General features: G+C 37.6%; 1 protein-coding gene across 2 annotated transcripts in view; it reads left to right on the top strand.

Moving 5' to 3' along the window:
• ASXL3 (ASXL transcriptional regulator 3) overlaps nucleotides 1–19272 on the top strand; it is a 187815-nt gene that overhangs the window by 87300 nt on the left and 81243 nt on the right. The window contains exons 6-7 of one of the 2 annotated variants that reach the window (XM_082354161.1): nucleotides 4349–4466; nucleotides 5427–5546. In XM_082354161.1, coding sequence (XP_082210287.1) covers nucleotides 4349–4466; nucleotides 5427–5546 — 238 coding nt within the window. The remainder of the gene's footprint in view (nucleotides 1–4348; nucleotides 4467–5426; nucleotides 5547–19272) is intronic. The other variant, XM_082354160.1, reaches the window with a different exon arrangement.

Raw genomic sequence — 19272 nt, 5'->3', positions numbered from 1 at the left:
TTAGAGTTATCCCAAGCTTTCTGTTTAAAAAATAAAATGTTTATCTAAAGGTTTTCTGTCTCTTTTTACAAGAGAATGTTGTGATACCTCTCTAGAGGAAAGCATACTCACTCAGCATCTTTTGATTTTCACTTAAAGCCAGAATTGTAATTGTGTGATATGATCTTTACTTTTCTAGGCTGGTTTAGCTCTGTTATGTTGGTTTCCTTAAATAAGTAAGTTTATTTCCAAGTGTAAGCCTGTAAATTTCTTTCATACTGAATGATACCTGGAAGTATTAAACTTGGCAAGTCCAATGTACTCTGTGTAGTTCAGGCATGAGGACATTATATGTCTGGGCAGCTTGAAAGACAAGCCTTTATAGCAGACTGCATTTACACTTGCCATCTGCTTGTTTATTTAGATTTCGGTATTGCTTCTTTCTAGAATTGAAATTAGGATTTAAAGTTGTTCAATAAGATATTCCGTTAGCGTTCCATTGTATACCTAAGGGTTGAGTAGTTGGAGGTATTTCATTGATATCATCTTCCTAAAATGAATCTAGACTAATATAGTAAGACTTATTGTATAATATTAGTGTCAAAATAAAACCATGCTATAGATTGATCAACAGGGCCACCGCTAGCTAATTAAAACCCTTGGTGTGGAATAGAGAAAGCCATCCCATCCCCAAGTTGTCACAACAACAAATAACTCTCCCCTTTCAGGGTATCTTTGTGCAGAGTAAATCTTCCATGACCATCAAAAGTGGCCTTCCTAATTGTATTTTCTTAAGCTATTACATGGATGTATATTTTCCAGGCTGGGATACCCAAATTTAGATAATTACAAGGTAAATTGCATTTAACCTCTATTATATTTGTAGCATAAAATAGGAAGTTTTCTTGTTCTCTTGGAATTTTAGCTACAGCTCAGAGTTAAGGATAATGGGATATAGGAGTACCTTGTTGTGAAGCAGGGTGCTAGACACAACCTCAAAGGACTTACTGAGAGGAGGCCAGGTGGCCATCGACCATCCCCCAAAAGCCTATATGAAACATAGCTCTGTGGAGTTCCTATTTAAAAAGCCTTACCAACACTGCTGTCTCTGTTTTACAGAGACATTTACCCAAGTAATTTACTCGGCATTACTCAGCTAGTTAGTTCTCTGATTCTACAGCCTCATACCTCACAGTCGTTAAGACAACTAACTCTGCAGTCGTTAAGACAACTCTTGCAACTCTGCTGCAAGTCAGCACAGTAGAAGAGGGAGCTTTTAATACCTCTCTTGGGCAGTGGTCAGACTCATTTTTGGGGGGAGGTGAGGAACTTTGGTAATGGTGTTTAGCAGGTATCAAAAATTGATGCCCTCAGGCTGAATTTGGCTCGGAGACCTCTTTGTTTTGTCCGGCACATTGTTTAAAACAGGAAAACTCACCTAAAAATCCAGTTGTATTGCTTCTCTTGAGTCATTACTACCACCTCCAATGGGGTATATGCGTCCCACTTCTCAGCCTCTCCCTTGTCATTGTCTTACCCCAGCTAGTGTGGTCCAAAAATAATCGCACATTTTTCAAGAGATTGTGAGGAGGAGACACACAGCATGTGTGAGTGGCCCATGGGCACGTAGTTGCAGAAATATAGTTATCTAACCAAAACAAACGCGCAAACCATGAGCAGCTAGCCTCTTTATTTGCAGAATGCATGCCCTGGAGCGAGGAACTAGGAATCACTATACCACTGCCTGCCTTGTGGACATAACAAGTGCTAGAGTTCTCTTGTTTGGAGCCAGCCCAAACCATCCCAGACATCTCAGTTGAGTCAGCATTGGTGTTTTCCCCTCCATCCACATTCTGATCTGCTTGGAGGGTATCCCCAGGGTCCACAGTCAAATAAATCCTGCTTTCTAGAAAGTGAATTGGAATCCTCAAGGTGTAGCCTAAAATGGCTATGGATCTAGTAAATGCTATCAAGTTGCCCCTTCTCATAGCTGAACTCTGATACTCCTGAGTGTGTTTACTAGCCTGCGGGCTTTACTACTGTGACTGACGTCATAGTAAAAACATGCTTCCCAAGTTTTGCTTATTTGACCCTAGAAATGTTACTTGGGATAAAAAATAATGCTTGTTTTTCAGAGGTAAAGCAAAAAAAAAAAAAAAAGCGTGTATTTTTAATACACTTAAAACAATCATTTAAATGATAGGCATAGTTTTTATCACTTACAGGCACATAGTGTTGCATTTCAGTATTTAAGAAAATGTTGTACCAAGAAATATTGTTCAAATTTCTGAGCAGGAAATACATATTCAGTAAAAAAAATCATTGAGACCATAGAAATGGGCTCCATATTGACTAGCATTCCTTATCCCTACCTTGGCTCCAGCTTGGCTGTTTAAAATTCAGAATAGCCATGGGTTTTTCTTCTTATTACATTATGTATATCATGCTTTATTTCTGTCCAACTGCTAATTTTTCTATAATAGAGTCTTCTCCGCTCTAAAAATTGAGGACAAAATTTTTGTTACTTTAATAATTACTTACTACAAACACTGTAAAAAGACATGTCATCTTTGACTTTATGATTCCAGCTTCTAAGCCTCTTGTTATATCATCTCTTTTTTTCTTAATCAACACTTTCCAAAATACACCTCCCCACCGTGCCATAACATGAATATTTTTAAAGTGCCTATTTGGATTGCCAAGGGAAAAGTTTGAAATCTATGATGTAAAGACTCCTAAAAACTAATCACTCTTTATACAGGTTTTAATTGTTTTGTGAAGTCTTACATAGTGGGCAAAGATGGGCCTAATTGTAATTTCAGGTACTGCGTTGCCTCATTCTGTTTTATCACTGGATTGATAGGTTAATGTCTACAAAGCGCTGGGAGTTCTCACACAAGGCTAGAGAGACTTATGCAATTATGTACACACCTTAATGAAAGAGTAAATGTCATAAATGTTTTATAGCACACGTGCTCTCATTCAGAATATTATTGACAGCAAGCTAAAGGTGAGAGGATGGCCTCTTATTCATTTTTGTACCTCCTGTCCGCCCACAGTGCCTAGTACTTTATAAAAGGTCAATAAATGTAAGAATTGAAGGGAAGATGAATCCTGTTATTATTAACAACAGTATCATTTGTAAGCGATTTCCCAAGCCATCCACTTTCCCACGTGGTTTTAAATCTCATCTGAATATGTCTTTTCTCATTTAAGTGATATTTAATTTTTCACATCTGCAGTTATTTGATTGCTAAATCTTATGGTCAACGAGTTGGACATTCAGGTAAAACCCTTTGCAAATAAAATGGTATTGTTTCTGTCAGCAAGGGGATAGACAGTCAATGCAGTATTTCAGGAGACTGTGACAGCTATTGGTCAAAGGGCATTAGTCAAGTTACTGAAATGTTATAAAATTGGTAGAAATTACGCAGAAACAAGGAATTAAAAGGTTGGAGACTGTCTGTGGTCAGCCTTTTAACCTTTTGAGGAGTTTTAGCATTCCTGGAACCGTGAATTTAACGTCTCTTCAATTGTGTCTGCTTAAGACCCTTTTTATTACAGGTAATTTTCTGTGTAAAACAATCAGCTAGATAAGCTGTATTTCAAAACTTTCCAATGTCTTTTCATTACATTATCATCACCGTGGTTGATTCATTTATGAAACACAAAGCACTCACATTTGGAGCAATTTATTCTCGTATCGGTCTTCTTTTCCCTGGATTTGCCAGAATGCCGTCATGTTCGTGTTCTGAAGGTTAATGCCCAAAGTCAAGCAGACAGAAGCCAAGTGCTGCAAGGTTTCCAAGATTAGGACTGATTCCCTTCACAGAAATAAATGATTCCTGCCATGTTCAGTGATTTTGTGCAGCGCTCCCCGCGGCTGAGTGAGTGCATCAATACTGTAGTCCTTACCTGCTGTACATACTGATGACACTCGGTGTTAACTTGATTGACTGAGCAGCCCACTGGAGAGGACGCACCTGCAAGAGAAGTGCAGACATATATTTTTATCCTGGTCTCGAAGCATTTATTTTACATTTCTTTTCCTTGGGAGTCATGGTTTCAAATTCCATGGGCTCTCAAGCCACACTGCTCAGGTAGAACAAACCTTTACGTGCTGCTTTGTTTTCAGAATTCTACTGAAAATGGTCTCAGGTTTATACCCTTTGCCAAAGCCTGATTTTATGCTTTTGAGGGAAAATGACAGGAAGGTGACGCTTAAGAGTCCTGACAAATGAGTGACTGTGTGGAATTTAAGTCTCTTAAGAGGTTCTATCAAATGATGGGCAAGTGGATCATTTAATTCAACTATGAGAAATCATTTTGACTCTATTTTTATGTTCTATTTTATTATCATGTTTTGTAGGCTTTGAGGCAGCAGCAGAAAAGAAGAAATGGAGTCTCAATGATGGTAAACAAGACTGTTCCTCGTGTTGTTTTGACACCATTAAAGGTGTCTGATGAGCAGTCGGATTCGCCTTCAGGTAAAGAGCTAAAATATTGTATGCTTGGCCAGTTTCTTCCCGGAGGAGGCTTTCTCACCAAGAGAGATGTCATGAATTTTCTCTGGAATGGAATAATATTTCCACTTGAGGTTTCATTTCATTTTTTTATACCTTAGACTCTTTCAGGGATTCAAAAATAATAGCATATTTCGCTCTTAAAAACAAAACTAAACAAAAGCTTGCTCATCAGCAAAGGACTTCATTTGCTAATGTCAATAGATGCAAGAAAATGTGTAGTACTGCTAGGTGGATTTTTTTGTTGTTGCTTTGGCTTTTGTTTGAATGTTGAACTTTAATGGTGGACCCCATGCTGATGTGTAATGCCATCAAAAGCCGTTCTTCCGTGAGTGTGAATTTGTTTTTCCGTCCTCTGCTGCAAAATCAGGAATCTTTTATTAGTTTTTGTGTTCTGGCAGTATTCCTCTCACCTCAGTGCAGCCCTGACCGTTTCTTCTAATTTACCTCTGTCACTTTATCAGCCGTGTACCATTCTGTATATTATAGAGTGATGTTTGCGTTTTCTCTTCCTGCTTCAACATAAAGTTATTAATAAAGGCATGATCTCTCCCTCTCTCCAAGCCTCCCTTCATCCTTCATCTTTCTGTCTCGGTCTTGCATCGTCTCCAAGTGGCATAGTATTGTTGAAGCTTATTCGTGTATTTTCACAAAAGATCTGAGTGCTTCTTTGAAAAGCTATCAGATCAGTGAACGTGTCTTTGACTCCACTATCAGGCCATCTGTTCATGCTTTTTGTTCTGTTTGATTGATTTATTGGGCTTTTCTCTTTATATACAGTAGAGGCATCAGATTGTGGCCAAAGGTAGTGTATTAACTCTTAGCAAAGGAGATAATATCTATGGTTTGTAAAACAATTTGAGATTTTTCTTTTCAAGGACAGCAAGAGGAAGATAATGACATAATAACTATTTCCTTTTTTAGGATCCGAATCTAAAAATGGTGAAGCAGACAGTTCAGATAAAGAAATGAAACATGGGCAAAAATCCCCCACTGGAAAACAAACGAGTCAGCACTTAAAACGATTAAAAAAGTCTGGTTTAGGTGAGTGTTCAATATACTATAACATTTCACATTTTAGATATTTAAATCTTGTTGAATGAAATTATGGGGACTTTTTTCTTTAATAGTTAAGGAAATTTTTAAATCTTCCCAATTTATCTAAACCAAAAAGGGTGCTAAAGAAGGCAACATATTACAATGGAATGATTTTAAGCATGTTGCTAAATTTGTGAATGATACTATTGTATGAAGCCGAGGCTAAAGATAAGAGATTTAAAACAATCTTTAAAACAATCTATGTACTCAAGTAATTATCTGCCAAGTCATAATTCTGTCTAACCTGCAGTGTTTTGTTCCTGCAACTGGGTTTCACTTTATCGGAATACATTGTATTGGGGGGGAAATGCAACTTTTATAAAGTGTTCATTGAACTGAAGAGTACACTGTCATTGGGGTCTGCTGCAGTAAAACTGCTCTGCCTTGCTTTTCATCTTATGCTGTTTGAAATATTCAATAGTGCTTGTCTGAAAAACAGTGCACAATTGCCGAGAAGTGTGGCAGACACAGTTACTGGGTCTTGCAAGTCAGTACTGGTTTTCTTTTGAAGATTTCCTTCCTGATAACTTTTCATCAGGAACTCAACAGCAGCATTCAGGGGAAAAGGAATATGGGAACTAAAAAGAGGAAAATAAACGTATCCTAGGCTGAACATTAAAATTCTAGACCAAACCTGCCTTGTTGGATGTCTGGACCTAATGGCTTCATTTCTCTCTCTCAGTTATTTCATCTCTGAGTTGGGGTAATGATAATGACCTAGATCATTGTAACATTTTGTAAAATGGTGGGTAAAAAGTACAAATTTATTGACCTGAACTTTATTATTGGTTCTGCCACTTACTTTCTTGGCAACTTAGGGTAATTCTTATTTGCAGAGTTTATCTGTTTGTAAAATTCAAGCAAGATTTTAACCCATTTATTTATTTATTGAGTAAAGATTTATTGAGTGCCTACTATATACCAGGATTTTGTTAAATTCTGGGAACATATTTTCAGTAAAGTCTTTGAATGGGGTTTAGATAGCCTTATGTAAGAGATCTTTGGAAAAGCAGAATTTATGTTTGTTATAAATTCTTTAAACACAGCATAATTATCTTTTTCATTGTTTCCAAGGCTAAATCATTTTATAGTTATTGTCTAGCCCAAAACATGTGTTAGTTTATAAACACCTACATATATACTGACATGATTTTTCCTAGTCTTTTTGAGTTTTCTAAATTAAGTACTTTGAGTAGCTTCTGAAGCTGGAAACTGTAATGGGAGAGTGATATGTAAAGAATGTACTAAAAAAAGAAGCCCCCCCCCCAAATATCATGTTATGTTACCCTAAGTAATTTAAAAGTCAGTGACCTTCAGTTAAAAACAGTCTGCTACCAACCTCAGGAAAGTCAATGCCATATCATGAGTTTAAGAAAATTCAAGGCATGGGGACCTCTTCATTTCTTTACTTAGCAGCCTTCAGGGCTGGGGTTCAGCAAGGCTTGTACTCTTGTCAGGATTCTGTCAGGTGCTCAGGTCTTCAATCAGGATCTCTTGTTCTAATTGTTGTAACCTAGGAATCCTGCACGCCGCTTAACATCTTACATGTTAACAATCATACAGTAAAGGTTAACAATCATACAGTAAAGATTTTTCAGCTAATTTGTTAGCAAATTTAAAAGGCGATAAAGGAGACCACCATGTTCTTTTTAACCTGCTTTTTTCTTTTAGACTACTAAGTAGTAGAAATAATGAAGCCACTTTAATGAAGGAATGGAAAACTACCCGTATTTAATGCAGTGGTCTTGGTACTTTGACATATTATCTCATTTACTTCAATTATGTACAGTAGAATTATTTTTATTTTACAGCTGAGGAAACGGAGGCCCAGAGGGTTAAGAGGGTTGTCCATAATGACACAGCTATTACAAGCCAAGGCACAGCTAGCTCCAAAGTCCAAACCATTATTTCGGAATATGTTCTGAATGTCTATGATCATCCAGCCTATGTTGTAGACCGTGGGCACCACTGAGGAGTAGCATAGCATCTAGGACGTGATAAGCCTGCCATGGGTGTTAAAATGCAGGTACACTAGTTACACATAGAAGGAGAGCTAGCAACTAAAAGATTTCCTGGCTGATCCTGTAAAATCAGAGGAAGGAGCTGGGATTTAAGGTCAAAAGTAACCTGCAGGTGATTACTAGGAAGGAACGCTGACTGACTGAGTAACCCAACAAGCAGCTGAGTACAATGGCTTATTTTGTGCAATGAAGTTGGTAGTACTTATTAAGCCTCCAATATATGCCCAGCACCATACAATGAAAAGTGGAAACATGCAAAAGGAAAGAAAGGGCCTTAAAGGTAACCATCTCCAGATAGAATCCCATGTGTCTTCTAGAAAGTAATGTTTCTGATGTTCTGTGACCTTAGGAATCTTCCAGAGTAAAGGATTCTCTGTTCTGTGCAGTGTTTTAGAATCATAACTAAAATGTAAGTTCCTTGAATTAGGGGTCATTGACCTCCGCCAGTTTTTAATTATGCTTCTTCCTACCCAATCACACAGTAGGAGTTTAAAAATTACTTACTAAACAAATCCAAGCTTCTAATGGATATCTCTGAGGGGTTTTTAATAAATGTCCTCGCTGAGCTCAACTTCTGGGATTCATTCCAATATATTTTATTTGGTTTAATCTTTTTGTAGTGAAGAATTACAACTTTGCTGGTTTCATAAAATGTTACATACTTTTAAAATAAATTAATGCAGGAAAATAAAAATAAATTTGAATAGTAACCCTAAATGCTATCATCAAAAATAACTTCCCCCAGTGTTTTACAAATATTATTTGACATCTCCTAATGTGTAGCCATAGTCAGGGGTCATCTTAGAGAAATTGAATTATATCATTTTAATTAAAAGTACTAAATTTAATTAAGTTTAGCCTGAATAATAAAAAAGAATGGAAGTAAAACCAAAAACAAAATTGCTAAACATCACCACGAGATATATTCATATCTAAAAGTTCTCTCCAAAGATACTAAAAATATGAAAAACTGAAATAGGAGTGATGATCTTTTTAACTACTCAAGCTTTGGACAATATATTATAATGGATAGGGAGATAATTATACTTATAGTCCCTCTTAACTCCATGTTTTTGTTATATTATTTTTTAAACATCAAGGTTGTTAACATTTAATAATCTATTTTTTTTTTTTTTTTACCATAATCTCCATAGTTCACTAACCCCCTGGTACTATATGGTAATGGATTCAGTGCTCCCCGGTAGACTGTTTACACAATTTCTTCATTTGTAAAGGGCACTTGGATTTATGTCGTAGATGATTAGATTTTGCCCTCTGATAATTTTTTTTCCTTAGACTTTACTCTTTGAAAGCCTATTTTTCTTCTCTGAGCTCTTTCAGAATCCATTCGTCTCTAATTTCTTTGAGACAACGGAGAACTCTCGTTTTGAACTCTTTCTGTATTTCTTTGGGCAGTTCCTCTTGCAACCAAAGGCCTTGGTCTGCCTCTTTCACGTGCTCCTTCCCTCTGTGTGAGTGTATGTGAGTGCATCTTGTGTGCACATTTTATGCACAAATCCTGTGTGGCTTCCCTTCTGGGAAATAGGACGCTTTAAGCCAGCAAGGTCTCCAAAGTCTGCAGCCTTTACTTAGATTGGTGCTCTTCGACTCCCTTTGGTCAAAATAATAATTTCCCTGATCCTGATCAGACACCTTCCCATGATTTTTATTATGACTACAAAGTGTCATCTTCTATAGCACAGACACTTGTTGTGGCAATTTGGCAGTTGTTGCTTCTCTTCTCTGCTTCTCCGGACCTCAGCTACTTTATACTCTCTAGTGTCCAGGAATTAGACACTAAAATGACTACCTCTTTTCTTCCTCTGCTTAGTGTAGGGAGATGAGGTACCAGCTTTAATGAGATAAGACAATCAGATATAATGAGCTTGTTCTTAAGCCACTTAAGAGTATGTAAGGATAATTAAAATGGAATTAAACATCCTGTGTGGCAACAAATTTAGCAGCAAGTTCATCTGCTCTGTCTTTGTTCCAAAACTATAAAACATATTTTTGCTTAGATGGACATCTTTGAAATAGATCTTCTCTTGACTTTGTCATAAAACATTTAGAGAGGCACATAGTCTTTTTTTTCCCCTGATACCCTTAAATATGCTGAACCATACCAAATAGTAACCAACAGCATAAGTTCTACCTCTCACATTGTCCATAATACATGTTTCTAAAATTTTATGATCTTCTCATTTCCCCAATACTCCTTCCCAAAGTTACTCTTGGTAAATGACCTCAACTCCCTCATATGGAGAGTATTTCAGCCATACATAAGCATTAAGCAAATTCCTTTCCTGTATTTTCAGCATTTCTGTCTCTAGGTTTTGCCTTTGCCTTCTCTGCTGAGAAAATAAGCTTCTTCCTAATTCTTCTCTTCTTGTAGTCTATTTTATTTCCCTGTGAAATACTTGAAACATATAGAAAAATAGAGATGCTAATAAAACATACATCTATATACCTGTCACCTTGACTTCATTCCTAACAAATGTTAGGAGTTTGTTGGGCATGCTTTAGATTAAAAAAAAAAAATAGATGAAATTTTTGTACGTTTTTGTGTTTATAAGTGAGATTGGCTAACAGATTTTCTCTCTCATATTGTCTTTGTCCTTATTTTGGAATAAAAGTTATATTAACTTCATAAAGTGAACTGAAGAGCTTTCCTTACGTATTCACTGGAATAAGTATAAAATGAGTGGTGGGAGAGTTCCTTGATGTACTGGTAAAATTCGTCTTTAGAGCTATTTGTAATATGTGCTGTGCATGTACATATGTGGGGAAGGAGGGGTTGTCTATTTATTTCACAAAAGTTTTCAAAAATTTATTGAGGTTTGCTATTTTTAATATAATTTGAAAATTTGCAAACTTGAAATACTTTATGTCTTCAAAGATATTGGCTAAAGTCATACTAGTATGATTTTTATGCATATTATACTTTTTAAAATCAAATTTTAATTATAGTTTTATTTGCCTGGTATATCTATACTGTATCTCAAATTATGTGCCTACCTTTCATTCCTATTCATGTTTATTTATGCCATCTCTCACTAGATTTATACCTATTTTATTAGTCTTAATAAAAAAATCCTTTTTCTGTTCTTGATGGTCTTCATTCTTTTCTATTTCATGAATGTCTACTCTTATTCTTTACAATCTTTCTCCTTTTTTTTAAACATCTTCATTGGAATATAATTGCTTTACAATGGTGTGTTAGTTTCTGCTTTATAACAAAGTGAATCAGTTATACATATACATATGTTCCCATATCTCTTCCCTCTTGCGTCTCCCTCCCTCCTACCCTCCCTATCCCACCCCTCTAGGTGGTCACAAAGCACTGAGCTGATCTCCCTGTGCTATGCGGCTGCTTCCCACTAGCTATCAATTTTACATTTGGTAGTGTATATATGTCCATGCCACTCTCTCACTTTGTCCCACCTTACCCTTCCCCCTCCCCATATCCTCAAGTCCATTCTCTAGTAGGTCTGTGTCTTTATTCCTGTCTTGCCCCTAGGTTCTTCATGACTTTTTTTTTTTTTCTTAGATTCCATATATATGTGTTAGCATACGGTATTTCTTTTTCTCTTTCTGACTTACTTCACTCTGTATGACAGACTCTAGGTCCATCCACCTCATTACAAATAACTCAATTTCATTTCTTTTTACGACTGAGTAATATTCCATTGTATATATGTGCCACATCTTCTTTATCCATTCATCTGTCGTTGGACACTTAGGTTGCTTCCATGTCCTGGCTATTGTAAATAGTGCTGCAATGAACATTTTGGTACATGACACTTTTTGAATTATGGTTTTCTCAGGGTATATGCCCAGTAGTGGGATTGCTGGGTCGTATGGTAGTTCTATTTGTAGTTTTTTAAGGAACCTCCATACTGTTCTCCATAGTGGCTGTATCAATTTGCATTCCCACCAACAGTGCAAGAGGGTTCCCTTTTCTCCACACCCTCTCCAGCATTTATTGTGTCCACATTTTTTGATGATGGCCATTCTGACCGGTGTGAGATGATATCTCATTGTAGTTTTGATTCGCATTTCTCTAATGTTTAATGATGTTGAGCATTCTTTCATGTGTTTGTTGGCAATCTGTATATCTTCTTTGGAGAAATGTCTGTTTAGGTCTTCTGCCCATTTTTGGATTGGGTTGTTTGTTTTTTTGATATTGAGCTGCATAAGCTGCTTGTAAATTTGGGGGATTAATCCTTTGTCAGTTGCTTCATTTGCAAATATTTTCTCCCATTCTGAGGGTTGTCTTTTGGTCTTGTTTATGGTTTCCTTTGATGTGCAAAAGTTTTTAAGTTTCCTTAGGTCCCATTTGTTTATTTTTGTTTTTATTTCCATTTCTCTAGGAGGTGGGTCAAAAAGGATCTTGCTGTGATTTATGTCATAGAGTGTTCTGCCTATGTTTTCCTCTAAGAGTTTGATAGTGTCTGGCCTTACATTTAGGTCTTGAATCCATTTTGAGTTTATTTTTGTGTATGGTGTTAGGGAGTGTTCTAATTTCATACTCTTACATGTACCTGTCCAGTTTTCCCAGCACCACTTATTGAAGAGGCTGTCTTTTCTTCACTGTATATTCTTGCCTCCTTTATCAAAGATAAGGTGACCATATGTGCATGGGTTTATCTCTGGGCTTTCTATCCTGTTCCATTGATGTATATTTCTATTTTTGTGCCAGTACCATACTGTCTTGATACTGTAGCTTTGTATTATAGTCTGAAGTCAGGGAGCCTGATTCCTCCAGCTCCATTTTTCATTCTCAAGATTGCTTTGGCTATTCGAGGTCTTTTGTGCTTCCACACAAATTGTGAAATTTTTTGTTCTAGTTCTGTGAAAAACGCCAGTGGTAGTTTGATAGGGATTGCATTGAATCTGTAGATTGTTTTGGGGAGTAGAGACATTTTCACAATGTTGATTCTTCCAGTACAAGAACATGGTATATCTCTTCATGTATTTGTATCATCTTTAATTTCTTTCATCAATGTCTTATAATTTTCTGCATACAGGTCTTTTGTGTCCTTAGGTAGGTTTATTCCTAGATATTTTATTCTTTTTGTTGCAATGGTAAACGGGAGTGTTTTCTTAATTTCACTTTCAGATATTTCATCATTAGTGTATAGGAATGCAAGAGATTTCTGGGCATTAATTTTGTATCCTGCTACTTTACCAAATTCTTTGATTAGCTCTAGTAGTTTTCTGGTAGAGTCTTTAGGATTCTCTATGTATAGTATCATGTCATTTGCAAACAGTGACAGCTTTACTTCTTCTTTTCCAATTTGGATTCCTTTTATTTCTTTTTCTTCTCTGATTGCTGTGGCTAAAACTTCCCTAAATATGTTGAATAATAGTGGTGAGAGTGGGCAACCTTGTCTTGTTCCTGATCTTAGTGGAAATGGTTTCAGTTTTTCACCATTGAGGATGATGTTGGCTATGGGTTTGTCATATATGGCCTTTATTATGTTGAGGAAAGTTCCCTGTATGCCTACTTTCTGCAGGGTTTTTATCATAAATGGTGTTGAATTTTGTTGAAAGCTTTCTCTGCATCAATTGAGATGATCATATGGTTTTTCTCCTTCAGTTTGTTAACATGGTGTATCACGTTGATTGATTTGCGTATATTGAAGAATCCTTGCATTCCTGGAATAAACCCCACTTGATCATGGTGTATGATCCTTCTAATGTGCTGTTGGATTCTGTTTGCTAGTATTTTGTAGAGGATATTTGTATCTATGTTCATCAGTGATATTGGCCTGTAGTTTTCTTTCTTTGTGACATCTTTGTCTGGTTTTGGTATCAGGGTGATGGTGGCCTCGTAGAATGAGTTTGGGAGTGTTCCTCCCTCTGCTATATTTTGGAAGAGTTTGAGAAGGATAGTTGTTAACTCTTCTCTAAATGTTTGCTAGAATTCACCTGTGAAGCCATCTGGTCCTGGGCTTTTGTTTGTTGGAAGATTTTTAATCACAGTTTCAATTTCAGTGCTTGTGATTGGTCTGTTCATATTTTCTATTTCTTCCTGGTTCAGTCCCGGCAGGTTGTGCATTTCTAAGAATTTGTCCATTTCTTCCAGGTTGTCCATTTTATTGGCATAGAGTTGCTTGTAGTAATCTCTCATGATCCTTTGTATTTCCACAGTGTCAGCTGTTACTTCTCCTTTTTCATTTCTAATTCTATTGATTTGAGTCTTCTCCCTTTTTTTCTTGATGAGTCTGGCTAATGGTTTATCAATTTTGTTTATCTTCTCAAAGAACCAGCTTTTAGTTTTATTGATCTTTGCTATTGTTTCCTTCACTTCTTTTTCATTTATTTCTGATATGATCTTTATGATTTCTTTCCTTCTGCTAACTTTGGGGGTTTTTGTTCTTCTTTCTCTAATTGCTTTAGGTGCAAGGTTAGGTTGTTTATTTGAGATGTTTCCTGTTTCTTAAGGTAGGATTGTATTGCTATAAACTTCCCTCTTAGCAATGCTTTTCCTGCATCCCATAGGTTTTGGGTCGTCGTGTCTCCATTGTCATTTTTTTCTGGGTATTTTTTTATTTCCTCTTTGATTTCTTCAATGATCACTTGGTTATTAAGTAGTGTACTGTGTAGCTTCCATGTGTTTGTATTTTTTACAGATCTTTTCCTCTAATTGATATCTAGTCTCATAGCGCTGTGGTCGGAAAAGATACTTGATACGATTTCAATTTTCTTAAATTTACCAAGGCTTGATTTGTGACCCAAGATATGATCTATCCTGGAGAATGTTCCATGAGCACTTGAGAAGAATGTGTATTCTGTTGTTTTTGGGTGGAATGTCCTATAAATATCAATTAAGTCCATCTTGTTTAATGTATCATTTAAAGCTTGTGTTTCCTTATTTATTTTCATTTTGGATGATCTGTCCTTGGTGAAAGTGGGGTGTTAAAGTCCCCTACTATGATTGTGTTACTGTTGATTTCCCCTTTTATGGCTGTTAGTATTTGCCTTATGTATTGAGGTGCTCCTATGTTGGGTGCATAAATATTTACAATTGTTATATCTTCTTCTGGGATCGATCGCTTGATCATTATGTAGTGTCCTTCTTTGTGTCTTCTAATAGTCTTTATTTTAAAGTCTGTTTTGTCTGATATAAGAATTGCTACTCCAGCTTTCTTTTGATTTCCATTTGCATGGAATATCTTCTTCCATCCCCTCACTTTCAGTCTGTATGTGTCCCTAGGTCTGAAGTGGGTCTCTTGTAGACAGCTTATAAACGGGTCTTATTTTTGTATCCATTCAGCGAGTCTGTGTCTTTTCGTGGGAGCATTTAATCCATTTACATTTAAGGTAATTATTGATATGTATGTTCCTATTCCCATTTTCTTAATTGTTTTGGGTTTGTTATTGTAGGTCTTTTCCTTCTCTTGTGTTTCCTGCCTATAGAAGTTCCTTTAGCATTTGTTGTAAAGCTGGTTTGGTGGTGCTGAACTCTCTCAGCTTTTGCTTGTCTGTAAAGGTTTTAATTTCTCCATCAAATCAGAATGAGATCCTTGCTGGGTAGAGTAATCTTGATTGTAGGTTTTTCTCCTTCATCGCTTTAAATATGTCCTGCCACTCCCTTCTGGCTTGGAGAGTTTCTGCTGAAAGATCAGCTGTTAACCTTATGGGGATTCCATTGTGTGTTATTTGTTGTTTTTCCCTTGCTGTTTTTAATATTTGTTCCTTGTATTTAATTTTTGATAGTTTAATATGTGTCTTGGCGTGTTTCTCCTTGGATTTATCCTGTATGGGACTCTCTGTGCTTCCTGGACTTGATTAACTATTTCCTTTCCCATATAGGGAAGTTTTCAACTATAATCTCTTCAAATATTTTCTCAGTCCCTTTCTTTTTCTCTTCTTCTGGGACCTCTGTAATTCGAATGTTGGTGCGTTTAATGTTGTCCCAGATGTCTCCGAGACTGTCCTCAGTTCTTTTCATTCTTTTTTCTTCATTCTGCTCTGCAGTAGTTATTTCCACTATTTTATCTTCCAGGTCACTTATCCATTCTTCTGCCTCAGTTATTCTGCTATTTATCCCTTCTAGAGAATTTTTAATTTCTTTTATTGTGTTGTTCGTCATTGTTTGTTTGCTCTTTAGTTCTTCTAGGTCCTTGTTAAAAGTTTCTTGTATTTTGTCTTTTCTATTTCCAAGATTTTGGATCATCTTTACTATCATTATTCTGAATTCTTTTCCAGGTAGACTGCCTATTTCCTCTTCATTTATTAGGTCTGGTTGGTTTTTACCTTGCTCCTTCATCTGCTGTGTGTTATTCTGTCTTCTCATTTTGCTTAACTTACTGCATTTGGGGTCTCCTTTTCGCAGGCTGCAGGTTCGTAGTTCCCATTGTTTTTGGTGTCTGTCCCCAGTGGCTAAGGTTGGTTCAGTGGGTTGTGTAGGCTTCCTGGTGGAGGGGATTAGTGCCTGTGTTCTGGTGGATGAGGCTGGATCTTGTCTTTCCGGTGGGCAGGTCCACGTCTGGTGGTGTGTTTTGGGGTGTCTGTGGCCTTATTATGATTTTAGTCAACCTCTCTGCTAATGGATGGGGCTGTGTTCCTGTCTTGGTAGTTGTTTGGCATAGGGTGTCCAGCACTGTAGGTTGCTGGTCATTGAGTGAAGCTGGGTCATGGCGTTGAGATGGAGATCTCTGGGAGATTTTTGCCATTTGATATTACATGGAGCTGGGAGGTCTCTTATGGACCAGTGTCCTGAACTTGTTTCTCCCACCTCAGCAGCACAGCCCTGACTCCTGGCTGGAGCACCAAGAACCTTTCTTCCACATGGCTCAGAATAAAAGGGAGAAAAAATAGAAGGAAAGAAAGAAAGAGGATAAAATAAAATGAAATAAAGTAAAATAAAGTTATTAAAATGAAAAATAATTATGAAGAAAAAGAATTTTTTTAAGTAAAAAAAAAAAACCAAAAAAAACCCAGACGGACAGAACCCTAGGACAAATGGTGAAAGCAAAGCTATACAGACAAAATCACACACAGAAGCATACACATACACACTCACAAAAAGAGAAAAAGGGGAAAAAGTAGTATATCTTTTGTCTCCAAAAGGCCACCTCCTCAATTTGGGATGATTCTTTGCCTATTCAGGTATTCCACATATGCAGGGTACATCCAGTTGATTGTGGAGATTTAATCTGCTGCTCCTGAGGCTGCTGGGAGAGATTTCCCTTTCTCTTCTTTGTTCGTACAGCTCCTGGGGTTCAGCTTTGGATTTGGACCCACCTCTGCTTATAGGTCGCCTGAGGGCGTCTGTTCTTTGCTCACACAGGACGGGGTTAAAGGAGCAGCTGATTCGGGGGCTCTGGCTCACTCAGGCCAGGGGGAGGGTTACAGATATGGGGTGAGCCTGAGGTGGCAGAGGCCGGCATGACGTTGCAGCAGCCTGAGGCGCGCCGTGCATTCTCCCGGGGAGGTTGTCCCCGGCTCACGGGAGCCTGGCCGTGGCGGACTGCACAGGCTCCCGGGAGGGGCGGTGTGGAGAGTGACCTGTGCTTGCACACAGGCTTCTTGGTGGCGGCAGCAGCAGCCTTAGCATCTCATGCCCGTCTCTGGGGTCCGCGCTGATAACCGCAGCTCGCGCCCGTCTCTGGAGTTTGTTTAGGCGGCACTCTGAATCCCCTCCCCTCGCGCACCAGGAAACAAAGAGGCAAGAAAAAACCTCGTGTCTCTTCGGCAGCTCCACACTTTTTCCCGGACTCCCTTCCAGCTAGCTGTGGCGCACTAACCCCCTTCAGACTGTGTTCACGCCGCCAACCCCAGTCCTCTCCCTGGGATCCAACCTCCGAAGCCGGAGCCTCAGCTCCCAGCCCCCACCCATCCCGGCAGGTGAGCAGACAAGCCTCTTGGGCTGGTGAGTGCTGGTCGGCACCGATCCTCTGTGTGGGAATCTCTCTCCTTTGCCCTCTGCACCCCTGTTGCTGCGCTCTCCTCCATTGATCCGAAGCTTCCCCTCTCCGCCACCCACAGTCTCCGCCCGCGAAGGGCCTTCCTAGTGCGTGGAAACCTTTCCTCCTTCACAGCTCCCTCCCACTGGTGCAGATCCCGTCCCTATTCTTTTGTCTCTGTTATTTCTTTTTTCTTTTGCCCTACCCAGGTACGTGGGGAGTTTCTTGCCTTTTGGGAAGTCTGAGGTCTTCTGCCAGCGTTCAGTAGGTGTTCTGTAGGAGCAGTTCCACCTGTAGATGTATTTCTGATGTATCTGTGGAGAGGAAGGTGATCTCCACGTCTTACTCTTCCGCCATCTTGAAGCTGCTCCTCTACAATCTTTCTCCTTTCTTCTTTCTCCAGTCTTTATTCTATAGTTCATTCATTAACTTCTTGATTTGCACACTTAACTCTTCAATTTTCAATATTTTTTCTACTCTTGAATATATACAATTTATTTTTAAAACAAATTCTGGTGCATTTTACAAATTTTGGCATTATTATTTAGAATGTAAATATTTTGTAATTTCCATTACAGAACATTTCTTTAACTTATGAGATACTTAGAAGTGTACTTCCAAATGTCCAAATATATAATGAGTGTGGGAAGATTGGAGAGTTGCTATGTTTCTGTTACTGATATCTAATTTTACTTCTTTGTGGATAGAGAGATGAGGTTTTATATTATTCTTCAGTATTGTTGAGACTCAGTGGTCAGTTTTTGGGTTTTTTTGTTGTTTTTTTGTCTTCTTTACTGTTTCCTGAGTGCTGACCAAAAAATTGCTTTCTCTTAAGGGCTCAGTGCAGTGTCCTATGTTAAATTCATTGGTTTAGGATTGATTATTGAGTTTTTAAAGTCCTTGGTATTCATAAGACAAGTTTTTTGCTTGTTATCTCAGTGTCTGGTAAAATATGTTCAGATGTTCCACTGGCATTATGTAGTGCCAGTTTCTCTTTTTAATTCTTTCAATTTTAAATTTTGAATGCTATGCTGTTGAAATAGATGCAGGCTCTAGGTCATTGTATCTTTCCAGTGAATTATTCCTTTTATACTCAAGGAATTACTTTCTTATCCCCAATAAGGTTTTATTTACCTTTGTTTATCTTCGATGTTAATATTGTAGTATTGCTTTTTTTGTTGTTTTGAATGTCTGCCTGGTATTTCTTAGTTTATCTCCTCATTTTCTTCTGTTCCATGTGATTTTTATTTTAAGTATGTCTCTTGTAAAGCAGCATATAATCAGATTGTGTTACTTTTAAAATCTAATATGAAATCCATTTGTATTTTTTTACTGTGTTGGGGACTTAATCAAAAAATTTTTTTCTCCTTTTATGCCTTCATGTGATTGAGTTTTCCTTCCATGAATTTATTTGGAAGTTATAAGTCTTTTCCATTTCTCCCATTGACTGCCTATAGAGTTTTTGGATGGAATGTCCTATAAATATCAATTAAGTCCATCTTGTTTAATGTATCATTTAAAGCTTGTGTTTCCTTATTTATTTTCATTTTGGATGATCTGTCCATTGGTGAAAGTGGGGTGTTAAAGTCCCCTACTATGATTATGTTACTGTCAATTTCCCCTTTTATGGCAGTTAGCATTTGCCTTATGTATTGAGGTTCTCCTAAATTGGGTGCATAAATATTTACAATTGTTAAATCTTCTTCTTGGATTGATCCCTTGCATGCAAATGGAAAT

This window comes from Balaenoptera borealis (assembly GCF_965194805.1).
Source record: "Balaenoptera borealis genome assembly, chromosome: 14".
NCBI lineage: Eukaryota > Metazoa > Chordata > Mammalia > Artiodactyla > Balaenopteridae > Balaenoptera > Balaenoptera borealis.
The sequence above is the reverse complement of the archived record's forward strand: the minus strand, read 5'-3'. Positions and strand labels throughout refer to the sequence as shown.